At 34.0% G+C, this 15,138-nt stretch overlaps 1 protein-coding gene and 1 long non-coding RNA gene across 2 annotated transcripts; one reads left to right on the top strand and one right to left on the bottom strand.

Annotated features, from left to right (window-relative positions):
- Nucleotides 1-664: 664 nt before the first annotated feature.
- On the top strand, nt 665-5,034 carry LOC145136429 (pectinesterase-like). Its single transcript, XM_079070549.1, has 2 exons — nt 665-1,705; nt 3,970-5,034. The coding sequence occupies exons 1-2, from the start codon at nt 706-708 to the stop codon at nt 4,662-4,664; spliced, it is 1,695 nt and encodes a 564-aa protein (XP_078926675.1). The 5' UTR covers nt 665-705; the 3' UTR covers nt 4,665-5,034.
- Nucleotides 5,035-6,759: 1,725 nt separating this feature from the next.
- On the bottom strand, nt 6,760-7,783 carry LOC145139598 (uncharacterized). Its single transcript, XR_013721951.1, has 2 exons — nt 7,141-7,783; nt 6,760-7,055 (listed from the first exon to the last, which is right to left on the bottom strand). It is a non-coding gene; the product is annotated as an uncharacterized LOC145139598 (long non-coding RNA).
- Between the last annotated feature and the right edge of the window lie 7,355 nt (nt 7,784-15,138).

Raw genomic sequence — 15,138 nt, 5'->3', positions numbered from 1 at the left:
AAGCCCTTTAGGGTTTAGCCATTAGACTTTAGATATGCTCTATATATTCTTATGTAATTATCTTTTGAAAATCAATCAATCATTTATCTAACAGACATAAAGGAAATAGTTGCATAGTGGGTTAGGAGGAGGGTTGAGCAAGATTACCAAAAATTTTGACCTGACTTGAACCGACACCGTTTATGTTAATATGAAACGATAGTGATACTATAAAATCGTGAAATTTGGGATTCGGTACTGATACTAATATCAAAAACCGATACCATACCCGGTACCAATACTGATAAAGTTAGTTCGTTTCAGTACTCAGTATTGTTTTTTCACCAATTTCGATACTCGTTATTCTCGGGTTAGTACCAATTCTGGTTCATGTTCAGCTTAGCGAGGAGATCATGGTGGCCATCTAACTTTATTAAATTCTAAATTAATAATACTTAATAAAAAAATATTAAAAAATCATAAAATTGTTTAGTCATATTAAATATGGTAGGACCAAAACCAAAATATAAAACCACATGGACGTCTAAATTGAAAAAATAAATAGACTTAATTTAAAAAACCACATGACAATAATTTAATAAGGGATGATATTACCCCACATTTTAATCGATAACCCAACTCCGTTTGGTGTTTAGAGCACGTATATATATATAACGTGGTTGAGTGTGCTAAAAACGTAAAAATTCCTACTTCCTACTTCTTACCATGCAAACCAACAGACGCATTCCCTTACTTCTCTCGGCCCTTTTCTTGTTTGCGTTTTCCATCTCTTCTATTTTCAAAGCTACAAACAACCACCACTCAATTCCGTTATTTACACAAAATACACCTCTACACTTACACCTTCACAAACGCATCCAAACACAAACAGTACATACACATTGCGATGGTTCATTATACTATGACCTCTGTCTTGAAACGCTCACCACCATTCTACCGGACCTCCGATCAAAATCTCTACCGGAGATCATCAGTGCGACCATTAATCAAACAGTGAATGACGTCCAATCCACTGACTTCAATGTTACTGCCATCCGCCGGAAGCTTCGTAACCTCAACGCTCTTGAAATCCGAGCACTCGATGACTGTCACTCGTTGTTTGTCGAAACTGTCACGGAGCTCAAGTCAGCCATCTCCGTTCTGAATCGGACGCCCTTTAACAAACACAACGATCTACAAACGCTCCTTAGCGCTTCCATGACGAATCAAGCGACTTGTCTCGACGGATTTGCGTTTAGCAAATCGAGGAATAAGATACGGAAGTACTTTCATAAATCATTGCGTGACATTTCTCATAAGGTCAGTAACTCGCTTGCTTTACTGAAGAAAATGAACGGGACGTCGAAAGGTAAGGTGGAGGCGTTCCCGGAGTACGGTGAGATGTCAGGTGGATATCCGCGGTGGGTGAAGAAGAAAGATAGGGAGTTGTTGCAGGCGGCGGTGAACGAGACAGTTTACGATTTTGTGGTGGCGAAAGACGGTAGCGGGAACTTCACGACAATCGGAGATGCGTTAAACGCAGCTCCAAACGGGAGCACGACGAGGTTCGTGATATATATAAAAGCAGGAGCATATTATGAGTACTTGGATATAGACAACAGGAAGACAATGGTGATGTTGGTCGGCGACGGAATCGGAAATACGCTGATTAAAGGAAACCGGAGCGTGGCCGACGGCTGGACAACTTTCCGTTCTGCTACCGTCGGTAAGCAATAGTAGTGGATTAGATATAATCTGGGCCACATATATATATATTTTCTAGTAGTTGATCTTGACATAATTTGGTTATACTTGCGATTGTTAAAACCATAAACAATTAAATAACCGTATGAAATATTAACATATTCTATAGTTTTAACGATTGCTTGTTTTTTATATAACCTTTTTTAAATTTAACCTAAGTATCTATAACGATTGGTTATATTGCGATTGTTAAAACCATAAACAATGAAGACGCGTGACGAAAATAATAACATTTTTATAAATTTTAAATTTAACCTAAGTATCTATAACTATAAATATATTATAAGTAGGTTGATGATTGCTTGTTTTTTATATAACCTTTCATTTTTATAAATAGATAAATGTGTGTTTTTATAAATGTATCAAATTATATATGCTGCAATATATGTCACTCGTGAGACCCAACAATTTTTACAATAAACTTTTATGTTTTTCAAGAAAAAAAAAGTTAATAAGCACACATACATTGTTAATTACATCAAAACAAATATTTTGAATATCAAGAAAAAAAAAAGCGCTAATAGAATCTTTCATAACCAAATAAATGGTTATAAATAATGTTTAATATAAAATAGTAATGAAGACATTAGGAATCAAACGATAAATAAGAGTATGAATAGGTTAAACTAGCAGGCCCAATCCAACTACTCACCTTTATTTTATTAAAGGTCTTTAATACAAAAAAATACAAAATTTGGTCACGGAATGTCTGTCAAAGCAGCTTCAGTGATTCTAGGGTTTATTTGTGGACACAACTTGTTTTACAACCACTCAGCTTTGGGGCTTGATTTACTACTACCCACGAGTTTGGCACGCACTCTACCCACTTTTCCTTTCGAGTTACGTTTTTGGCATCCATCATAATGTTTTTGTTTTCGTTTTCATTACTCTATTTATTCCTGAGTGGTAAACCACGTTAAAAAGGTATCAAACTTCTTTTATAAGTAACAACTTTAATCTATTTACCTTCACAATGAGGTACCCATAAATTTTTTTTTTTCAAAATCTGGATACAAATGATTTGACGGGGAGAAAGGTGGATACCATATATGAAAGCAAGTTTATTAAATTTTGTCCCTTTTGATACTGATTTATTGTCTATTACGACGATTTCTTATTTTATTTTAAAGTTTTATCTTACACTTATTCATACAGAAAAAACGTATTTCCATACGAAAAAGTTTAACTAAACATTGTATAAATATATTTTTTTGGAATATAAATACATGCTTATAATTCTATATTTCAAAAACCATAAAAAATACATATTTATGTAATTATAATTAAAAAAACGTAAAATATGTATTTATGCTTCTAAAGTTATGTTTGTCATATTATAGTTAGCCAATAAATTAACTTATTTTCTGAATTTTTTAAAATTTTTATTTTCAGTCAAAAGCTAGTTTATAAGCTAACTATTTAAAAAGTTATTTAGACTACTTTTTAAGAGTTTTTTTCCCAAATATATCCCTAATTAATTATAAAATCATATTTTTCTAAATGCTCTTTTTTGTTATTTTATATCTTCCAGCTAGTTTATCAGCTAGTTTTTTACTAATCGTAATTTTTTATCAGCTAGCTTATAAGCCAACAACTAGATTTTCTGCTAGTATGCCAAACATAATCTAAATATGTATTTTTATTTATTTATGCCTCTTAGAAATATAAATACATATTTTTATCTTTTTCGAAGTATAATTGCATGTGATTATTTTCTAATAAGTATATATACATTTTAAGAAGCATAAATACATTTATTTTTTTATTTTTTAGAAGTATACTTATATTTTCTAGTAATATAAATACGTATTTATCTTTGTCACCCTTGTCACCCTATGATTATTTAGACATTTGTTGGATGTTTATTTCGACATTTGTTATGTTTCCACCCACACTTGCCACCTTTCAACTTTATGAAATGTTAATTTTCAGCCTTAATGTCACTCAATCGTCCAATACTAGTAAAAAAATAAGTAAATTAGAAAAATAAAAGTGTTCGATAAAATAAAAAATAATTATTTTTACTAATGATTAGTGTCAATTGAATGAAATCATGAATTGATTATTAGCTTTGAAAAAAAAAAAAAACTTTTTCGAAATGAATTGATACGGCGTTTCATTTGAAAGCCCGATTTGCATGCTCAATTGCTCATAAAAGTGTATTACTTGAGAATTTGAATTTCATTGTAAATTTATTTGATTAGGTTTGTTTTAAATAATTTTCAGTTGCTGAAGGCAACAATTTCATAGCTAAAGGTATCACGTTCGAGAACTATGCCGGAATTGCGAAACACCAAGCGGTGGCGTTGAGGAGTGATTCAGACTTCTCCGTCTTCTACCAGTGCAGCTTCGTCGCTTACCAAGATACTTTGTACGTCCACTCCTTCCGCCAATTCTTCCGTGAATGTAACGTCTACGGCACTGTCGATTTCATCTTCGGTAATGCCGCCGTCGTCTTCCAAAAATCAAATCTTTACGCCCGTCAACCAGATCCGAAGCAAAAGAACATTTTCACCGCTCAAGGTCGAGACGATCCAAATCAGAACACCGGTATTTCGATTCTAGATTGCAAAATAGCTGCCGGATCGGAGCTGATTCCGAATCAAACACTGTTCAAATCCTACCTCGGTCGGCCATGGCGACAATATTCTAGAACTGTGATCTTGCGATCCTACATTGGCGATTTAATTGATCCTGCTGGTTGGTCAGAATGGTCAAGTGATATTGCTTTGAGTACACTTTATTATGGAGAGTATATGAACAGAGGACCCGGTTCTAATACCAGTGCTAGAGTGAGTTGGCCGGGATATAAAGTGATCACGAATTCGACGGAGGCCGACCAATTTACGGTTGGCAATTTTATTCAGGGAGGCGAATGGTTGAATGCCACCGGAGTTCCTTACTACCTTGGGTTGAATTGAAAACAGAGCTCAATACGTTCGATTTTTAGTGGATTTGTGCTCGAATTCTAATAATATTCATGGATTCGGAGCATAGCATTATTGGTATTGAATAGACGAATTCAGAATCTCTTTTCAATTGTCTATGAATTATCAACTTCAAGCATTTAACCCTGTACCACATGACAATACTTCCTAAAACAAACCCGGCCCGATGGTGTTTTCTTGGTTGGGCCTAATATTAATCCTATTACACTATTACGTATACGCCATGTTCATATAGTGAAATCCATTTGTAGCAAATATCACATCGGTCCATGTTAATATAGCATGGATTATTGCATGTATAGAACCAAGTTTCCAAGACCCGCAAGGGATATTCTGAATCTTACTCCTTGGGTGTGTTTGACACGAAATGTTTAAGAGCTTCTAGCTTCTAACGTTTGACAAAACGTTCCGTTTTAAACAAAAAACATCGTTTGACACTACAAACTTTTAGCGTTTACTTTAAACAAAATGTTTCAAATTTAAAAGTTATCTCACATAGCTTTTAACAAAACGTTACCAGTTACCCACTACCTGACACTTGCTACCCGTTACCCACTACCAACTACTTTTGTCCAACACGCCCCTTGTGGTAATGAACCTTAAATATTGACATCATCACCTATATACCATGGTCACGCTAGTCCTATAATACTTTACATGAATTCACATTACATAAAAGTCATGTACTTAGAACCTCGAAATAGGTTTCAGAGTCCATAACAATTTGATCAAATGTCGATAATAATAATAATACATAAAATATTAATCAAATCTAATAAAACATAAGTATTTGTTATTCTTCAATCGTTCCATTTAGGGTTTTTCGTTTCGGCTTTCATATATATAGACATACTAAAGGTGTATACAAGGAATATAAACAAATCCAAATGATTATCCAATCTCCAACGCTCCTACGCAATCGAAAAAAACAGTAGGTGACCATATATAAAGATTGTCTTCGAATAATGTTAATATCATGTAGTCTTTTCGTATATATTTGTCAGCGTACTAAAACTCATAAAGGATATGTTCAACATGAACTTCAACAATACATGCATTCTTCTTCAATAAAATGAATATCCACTTCGACATATTTGGTGCATGTGTTGGTGTTGGATCAGATTATCAAAAGATAATTAATAGCATAAATGTTTTCATAGCATATTAATGTGGCATGTTGTGTTGGAATGAGAAATTCAACGAGCAAGTTGTGCAATCGGCTTCTTTCGGCACCGACGTTAGCCATACTACAATACTCGGCTTTAGCGACAAACAAGACACTTTCGGATTGATTCATGCGTTGATATTTGGTCAAGTTCCAGCATGCTTTGAGAATTCTCGAATGGGAACATGGTTTGATGTATCATTATTTAGTAATAAATATTATATTATTATTTAATCATATTTAAGAAAAATGTTACCCTAATTCTATTTTCTAAACATTGTCGTCATTCAATTACACTCATCGTTCATCGTAACCACGATAGTCGAGACGAAAGCAATGTCAAAAATGAAAGTAAAATCGGTAAAAGTAAAAAATCATGTAATTTAGAAATTATATATTTTCAATGCTATTTGAGTATTTTATTTGTATTTGTGATTGAGTTTTTTTTTCAAACATATTTAATAAATTTGTTGAAATCGAACCCATCTTACCACCTCTCAAAGAAAGCATTATTATTTATTGTTATTTTTTGTATCAATTCGTCATGAAATAAAGGATATTGGATTTCAAAATTCGAAGACATTGGCTTAGGCCTTAGGCCTTAGTCCAGTAAAGAAAGTGGGCTTGTAATATCGCATTTGATATTGACCCGTATTTAAGAAGATTAGAAGAACTTCCAAAAACTCAATGTAATGAAGTTGATATTTTTCCAATATTTCCAAAGCACCTTAAGGCTTAAGTCATCTCAAATGATTTTCAACCGAATAAGATTTTATGAAAAATTTAAAGAGTAAATTATTGAAATTGTTTATGTGGTTTAGTCAAAATTATGAGTTTTTTTTTTTTTTTTTTTTATCGAACCATCCTTCTAGTTTGTTTTTATTTCGGTTATGGTCCTTGACAAGACATGAAAAGATAATTTTATCCTTGTTATATTTTTTCCCACATTTTAAATAACTAGTAAAATAAAAAAATCATTGGGTCCCACCACCCGCTCATCTTCTTCCTTTGCCTCAAATACTTCCCCAGGCTACTATCGCTGACCACCGTCATCAAAAATCAATGGAGCACCCCCGCCTTTCTACTTTGTCCCTTCATGTTCTCTGGAGTTGCTCACCATCATGTATTTACTGAAATCCCGAGCACCACAATCTTCTTTATAACCTCCGGTGAGCATAAAAAATCAAGACTAATTAAACCTAATGCAATACAGAAAAATCAACCTAATCAAAACCAGATGCAACCATCCAGACAAATCAAATGCATAAAAATCCTCCAACTTACCTGAAATTAAATCCACTAAACCTGACCGTCACCGCAACCTCTAAAATCAAACCACCAATACTGTCATCGAACCATCGTCACTACCGTCGACCCGCTAACATAAAAGAGAGATGGTGGGAAAGAGAGATAGCAGAGGGCGACGACAGGAAAGATAGATGCTTTCAGAAAGTATTCTGGTGGTGGCGGTGATTTCAGTACAACAATCCAGCGATCGAGCAGAGTGCAGATCCGACTGCGATGCCATTCATCCACTTCTGTCTTATACATAAGCATCAGAGTACATATGCAATGACGATCCCGTACTTCTAACTGCGATCCAGCACTTTCAATGTCCTTTTTTGGAGGTTGGTTGAGCTCGAGTTGGCTATGGTTTTCACGTGCTCAAGTGAGGTTAGAGAGAAAGAGAGGTTTATAACAGTTGAAAAACTGAGATGGGGGTACGCCATTTTCTAATTTCCAGATGAAGGTACGGGGCTGGTGAGGTAGAGGTGGAGCAAAGCCGGAGAAGATAAAGGGATATGGAGGTTTTCGGAGGCGATGGGGCAAAGCTAGTGAGAATGATCGGCAACGGTATAGCAAAAACGATAGAGAAACAACCAAGCTATCGGTTATGGTGGGAGGTAGGTGGGGCTGGTGAACTCTTTGTGATTTAATGATTTAGGATAGATATATGATAGATATGCGGGACAAGGAAGGAGAGATAAGGGTGGGCCATACTTTTTTTTGTTTTTCTTTTTTAGTTTACAAATAATAATAAATATAATAAAGTAGTTGAAAAAGAAATTCATAAGGGTATTATAGTCAATTCATGTCTGATATGGACTAAAAACGCAACAAGATCAAACTATAGAGACGGTTCGAATGTAAAAAAGGATTAGGGACGAAACACATAATTTTAACCAAACCATAGGGATGATTTCAATAATTTACTCATCTTAGTTTTTTATCTACACAAAAAAATGATCAAAGCAAAACAAAAAATAATAATAATAAATAAATAAATAAAATCCAATGTGGCAAAATATAATTAAGTAATGAATTACGAGACAAACAAAATATAAAACAAAAACACTTAAAATGTATTCGAACAAATCATTAAAAAAATTTGAAAAAAATTTGAAAAGTTTATTTAAATAAAACAAAATATAAAACAAAAACACTTAAATAAAACAAAAACACTTAAAATTTGAAAAGTTTATTCGAACAAATCATTAAAAAAATTTGAAAAGTTTATTTAAATAAAACGTCAAAACTATAAACTAATAAAATGTCAAAAAACATTAAACAATATATTCGAACCAAAACGTCAAACATTTAAAAAGAATCGTTTTTAAATCCGTTGTTCAAAAGATTTTAATTTTATTTAAGTTATAAAAACAAAGATAAATAAATAATTTAAATAAAAACAATAATAATATAAGATTTTAAAAAGAAATAAAAAAAATAATCCAATTTATATTAAAAAAAAGTTATAATAATTATAAAGTTAATGATAATGAAAGGACATGTACATTGTATAATTACAAATAAAAAAATAAAATTATTATGTAATAATTATTATATATATTAAAGTTGTGTAAGAAATGAATAGTGAAGTTGGCATATTTTGTCCAGGTTTGGTCTCTTGATTTACATATACGGTCCCTGTACTTTTTTAATTAATTTATGCATGTCCTTTTGTTTGTGTTTCAACTTCCCATTTTTTTGGCAGAATTGGTCCCTGTATTATTGTTGGAAGTTAGGAATACTAAATTTGGATGTTTTTTTGACAACTTTGCTCATTATTCTTTACCTATTTTGACACTTTTGGTCCTTGCAATCAATATTTTTACATTTTTTTGAAACCTTTTAATATTTAAAGTTTGGCCACAAAACTTTAACGGTTTGACAACTTTGATCCATTTTCTAAAAAGTTGTTAATTCCTACCCCTTTAATTCTTTAGCCATTTTCACACTTCTGGTCCTTGCAGTCAAAACTTTTACATTTTTTGTCCGGGGCAAAGCCCGGACTTTTCATCCTTGCACTTTCTATATCTGTCATATTTATCAATTCGGAAACAACATTGAAAGCTTCTGGCCCCCGCGTAGCGGGGGTAACCTTTCTAGTTATAATTATTTAAGGAAAAAATGAAATATAATTATTAGAGATATAGTTAGATTAGATCCAACGGAGTGGAGCCAACAATTGTTTGGCATTAGGACAGCAATCTCGACGAACACCATACCCCAACAGTGGCATGCTGGCATGCTGAGCAAAACAACCTCATATGACATTGGAATGCCGATGAGAAAGAACAAAAGAAAAAGGAGGTAACAACTACTTGGGGTTTTCTTTTTTCTTTTTTTCGTTTTTTTTTTCAAATCTAAACATTTAACCTACCAATTCAATTTTTCCAACCATTTTTTTTTACCACAATACATACTCAACTACTCAAAAAAAAAAAAGAAAAAAAAACTAGCCTTTATGGTTTATAAAATTCAAAAATTTGAAAATATTTTCCACCCTCTATAAATACGCATATTACCTTATTACCTTTCAATTCTTACAACAACAACCTTTACAATATCAAACCTCTCTTAATCTCTAAATTGCTAAAATGTTTTCTCCTAACCCACAAAAAAACCCATAGAAGAAACAAGAAAAAAGCTTTAAACACTTCATCAACTAATTTCTTGCATTCGGTGTACCGACCTCAAGTTGATGCACCCACCTACTCACCACCAATGTACCACTATCCCAAAAATGTTCCATATTATAAATATGGAGCAAACAAACCCTAATTCCAATCTCGATCTCAATCTCAATTTTCATACCAATTCCAATCTCAACCCATTCCCCAACCTGATTTTAACGCGTTTGAAACATTGCAAGAAAATCTATTCCAATCTATCCATTCAGATTCAACCGAATCTGAAGATGTACCCGACCCTCGAGCACCCAACCCTCAAGCCGACAAGAAGAAGAAGAAAAAAGGAGGGCCGACAAACAACAATGGGCAAAGGATGAAAAAAAAGGCTTTGGCGGAAGCATGAGTTGACACATCGGAGGACCCTATCATTGTAGACGACCAAGATAGAGATACTTTTTATGTGCAAGTATGGAAAATTTTTATTAAAAAAATGAAGTGAGGTTCATACCTAACAAAAGATCAAATATATTCAAAATGGAGGAATACAAGCAAACTTGCAATAGATTTCAATGGTGTCTTTGTCATCGTGAAGCGATCTTGGCCAAACAGTGCTGACGATGCACAAATCCTTGCCAAAGATTAAGAAATGTTCAATACAGAAAATAAAAAGGCATTCAAAAATATTAATTTCTGGAGTGTTGTAAAGGATAAAGCAAAATGGCTTAAACAATACACATCAGAGGATTTCACGAGTGGTTCAAAAAGAACCAAAACATCCAAAATTCTCATAGCCAATCTTTTGATGCACATGTTGGAATAAACCTCAATGATAACGAACCTTATGAAATTTCAAGGCCGAGTCGTCCTATGGGAAGAGATCAAGCGAAGAGAAAAATAAAGGGTGTTGAAGGTTCTTCAAGTTATAGTCATGGAGAGGGGTTCATAAAGTTAAATGAAGACATCCACAAAATGTTACAAATTGCGGAACAAAAAGAAAAAAAAAATCACGAATTGAAGCTAATGATGAAAGACATTTGAAAATTACGCAAGAATCAACGTCAAGCTGTGGAGAAAGTGCAGGCGGACATTATGAAGAAATATAATTTGGAAAATTAGTATTTAAGTTTAGTATTAAGTAAAGTATTAAGTCTAGTTAAATAATATTTCAAATGTTGTAACTTTCTATTTTATTTTAATGATATGTTTGTTTTTTTAAATGTAGTTTAAATTTAAAAAAAAAAAAACTATCTTGACGCACTCCCTCAAAATGGCATGTCATGCATATTGTATGGCAAAAGTGATGTGGTAGTTGATAGAAATTGGGTAGGGTTGGATATCTAGATATCTATTGGATTGTATAAAACACTCTTCGAACTGATATTTCTACCTTATGACTGGGTTACAAGAAATTCAGCTTAAGATAATCCCAAAGGGACACATAAGAATCTAGGCACAGAAACCGTAAGCCAAATTTCTAGAGAATTATGAGTTCGTATGAAGAAAAACAAGATCTCAAAGGTAATCCCCTTCAAAGAGGAGAGTCGTTTATATAGAAAACGAGATGTAGGGTTTCATTTTTTAGGGTTGGCCGTAATGGGTTTCTTTGGAAACAAATCAGCGGGACCCTAGCCAAGGGCTATGCCCCTTGGACCCCACTAGGGGCGCTGCCCCTAGACCCCGCCAAACGGGTGCTAGACCTTTGGAAACCTCGAACCCGGGGGCGCTGCCCCCGGACCCCCGACTTGTCGTCGAATCGACTTTCTAATTTGATGTTATACATGTGTTCACTCCACACATACCCAAACATATATTAGATTACAAATTACAAAGCCCCTTAGCTCACATGTAAGTTCCAATTATACAAAATATCCCGGTGACACTAAAATCACAACCAGTAGTAAGGTGGATGTCAAACAGCTAATGTGGTAATGTGCCAAACTTGACAGCACTCCTTCAAGCCTTTTGGCGACATGAATAATTATATGGTTCTTGTAGGGGTTTATGCATTCAGACCCGCCAACTCGTGACCCGTCAACCCGAACCCAACACTTTTGCCACCCAAGATGGATATAACCTTGTATGAAGTATGTATTGGATTAGGTGTCTAAGCCCATAACTATATATGGTATGTATTTGAATTGACAGTGACATGGTCCTTTTGGGTTGCCTTCACACGTGCAACTAGACAGGATGATTAATTGAGAAAGATGAAAAAAAATTTATTTGAAATAATAAATTGGAATAAATGATTTTTTTTAATATTTTATGGAAATAATATATTAATTAGAAATCATATTATTTAATTAATATTTAATCATAAATTAATTTGGAGTTAATTTTGGGATTAAAGGAATTAACTGAAAGTACAAGGGTTGTTTTGCAATTAATTAATAGTTGTGGTTTGGGCTCTTGGATCACCTTAAGTTGGGTTGGCCGAAATTTCTAAAGGAGACCTTTAGAATTTCGTCCAAGGCCTTAAGGAGGTGGATCCATGGGTTGCTTGGGGCCTAAGCTGGAAATTAGGGTTTCCATCTAGAAACCCTAGCTTTGGGGCTAAGCAACCTAACTATACAAGGAGCATCACCCCTTGCATATTTCGGCCATTCATTCCCTAGAGAAGAAATCCGAAATTCACCTCCTCTCTCATCTTCTCATATCATTCTCTTACATTATGTGTTTGTGAGCCATTAGAGGTGTTACACTTGTGACACTAAGTTCTCAAAGTTCAAGATCTACAAGGGAATTATTGTTATTACAATATAACAATAAAGGTATGAATTCTAACCTTGTTTTTATATGATTTTTGATTGTAGTACATAGATCCTAGGGTTTCTTGTAGTGTGTTCATAGTTTGCATGTTTAACTAGAGAAAACTTAGATCCAATCAATTTAGGGTTTCATGCACACATATGATATGTTGCTATGCTCAAAACTCATCGGTGGTATCAGAGACTATGATTAATTTTCTGTTGAATACATGCAATAGTGATCTTGTTCATAGGAGAAGGGAACAGAATCGACATTTTGTTTAATAAACTCGTCGAGTTTGGTCCTCCAACTCGTCGAGTTGGTGCGTCTGTTGTTTATCTCAGATTTTCTTGCCTAACTTGATTTACTAGGTTTATATTTGGTAATTATTTTTTGTTAATTCTGCCATAATCTGATTTTTGGTAATATAAGATAATTCAATAAAACCAAAATGTTAAGAGATAATTATGAATTAGATAATGATGATTTATTTGATTGTAATTATCCTTATGGATATGGTTAATAATTTAATTAATTAATTAATTAAAGAATAATTAATATATTCATATTTGGTTGCTAGATAATTATTAATTGGATTAAATAATTAATAATTTTGGGTTGTTTGAAATTTAAACTAAAAGGTTTAATTTTGGAAATTAAAAATGATAATCCGTAAAATATATCCTTATGGATTTTAATTAATCCATATGTGGTTTAAATTTAATTAAATTAAATATTTAATTTATTAAAAGATTAAACCTTTAGTATTTTAATATGTTTAAAATACACTCTTATATATATTGTAAAGTTAAAAGTTAATTTTTTTTATATATATGTATAAGAAAAGTCAGTCTTACCGTTAGTATGCCTCATTCACGAAGCCATACTATAAGGGGAGTTTAAGGAAGCGTCATGTAAAATGACCGCTATTGGGTGTCCATTTCTACCAACCGCTATCTTGTATGGTTGAGGGTCGTTAGCCGAACGGGTTTGATAGGACAAAATAATTCTCATTAATAAGTATAATGAATTATAAAGTAACTAAATCAATTTTCTAAAAAAATCACACTCTTAGTTACTTTAGGAAAAATGTGAATTTGATGCTAACCCATGAAATTGCACATTGCACCTTATTGGTCGTTAGTGGAGCATGTGTGGTTAAGCGGCACATTAATATGGGACTAATATTGTTGGCAATGGGTGTCTCGTAAATTATCATTGATTAATGGAGCGTGTGTGGTTAACTGACACATTAATTAGATGGTAAATGACATCGAGAGTACAAAGCTAATTTGCATGGTTATTCACATCTCGTTTGTGATCATCGACATCCCAGTGACAAAGTGAGAGCATAATCGAGATTAAACATGTCATTGTGTAACGCCTGGTTCCTGGTACGTGTTTAATTTAATAATTATCCAATTTATAAGGGCAACTCGACGAGTTGGAAGCCCCAAACTCGTCGAGTAGAGATCAGATGGGCCACGTGAATTAAGTAACCTACTCGACGAGTTGAGAGGCCTCAACTCAACGAGTAGGCTAGCAGATGAGAAACCCTAATTTTCGGGGTTTGCACCCTATTTAAACGTCTTAAACCTTTCATGTTGGTCTCATTTCCAGCCTCCAAATCCCAAACCCTACATCTCAAAACCCTAATGCTATTATGAGTGTTTATGAACTATTTCAAGTAATTTAGTGTGTGTTTTGAAGCTACTGGAAGAAGGAGAAGCTTGAGGACACAAGAAGGAGTTTATAGATACAGAAACCTTGTCTCATCCATGACATATTGCTGGTAAAAAGCTTGAACCTTGCTTTGTAGTTATTTAGATCTCCACTCTTGAAGTTCCCTGCTTATTTTTGTCCAAATGATATGATTATTGGGATTTGGACGTCGCAAACAGAGAATGCTTCAGATCTAGGGCCTTAAGGGGTTTTCATGGCATAAAGGTGCCAACTTTATGGCCATGGAAGTCCCATGCGACCTCTAGACCACCATTTTGGTCTTTTGAAGCTTTTATGGTCATGCATGAGGATAAAGTTCAAGGCTTTACGTGATTATTTAATCCCTAGAGTCCAGATCTATAATCTCAGGGTCTATCTCTTAGTTTTGATGGTGTTTGGGCTAAGACCTTAACCTTTTTAGGTTAGGATTTGAGCTTAATCCATTTAGGAGAGGTATCAAGGGGTAAAGCTGGAAACTTTAGCCTTCTAGAGGCATTTTCAGTCGAGATCTAAAGTTTAGGGTTCAGATCCGAAGGGCAATGGATTAATGGGTTAAGAAGGGGCTAACAGACCGAGAAACTCGACGAGTCCAAGGATGGACTCGATGAGTTGGAATGAAGTGTCCCGATTCTGTTGAAAGGAAGAACTCGACGAGTTCAAGGATGGACTCGACGAGTTAGATCATGATTGTCATAATTATGTGGATTATAGGAACTCGGCGAGTTGAAGGGTAAACTTGATGAGTTGGGTCAACTCGGAGCGTTGACTTTTACCTTGACTTTGACCACAGTTGACCCAAAAAGATGTATGAATATAAATGGTATCTAAGGGGTTGTTTCGATTCAGGGAGTGTGTAGAGCTGATTCCGAGACAGAGACGCTTCAACTAGAATTCGACT

Source organism: Lactuca virosa, chromosome 9 (assembly GCF_052849685.1).
Source record: "Lactuca virosa cultivar CGN04683 chromosome 9, Lactuca_virosa_CGN04683_v6, whole genome shotgun sequence".
NCBI lineage: Eukaryota > Viridiplantae > Streptophyta > Magnoliopsida > Asterales > Asteraceae > Lactuca > Lactuca virosa.
Note: the sequence above shows the minus strand (reverse complement) of the source record. Positions and strands in the feature narration are given on the sequence as shown.

What these genes read in the sequence shown, in the direction of transcription:
- LOC145136429 (XM_079070549.1), top strand. Translation starts at nt 706, where the DNA reads ATGCAAACCAACAGACGCATTCCCTTACTTCTCTCGGCCCTTTTCTTG. An exon ending in TTTCCGTTCTGCTACCGTCG is followed by an intron (nt 1,706 to 3,969) that starts GTAAGCAATAGT and finishes AATAATTTTCAG; the next exon opens with TTGCTGAAGGCAACAATTTC.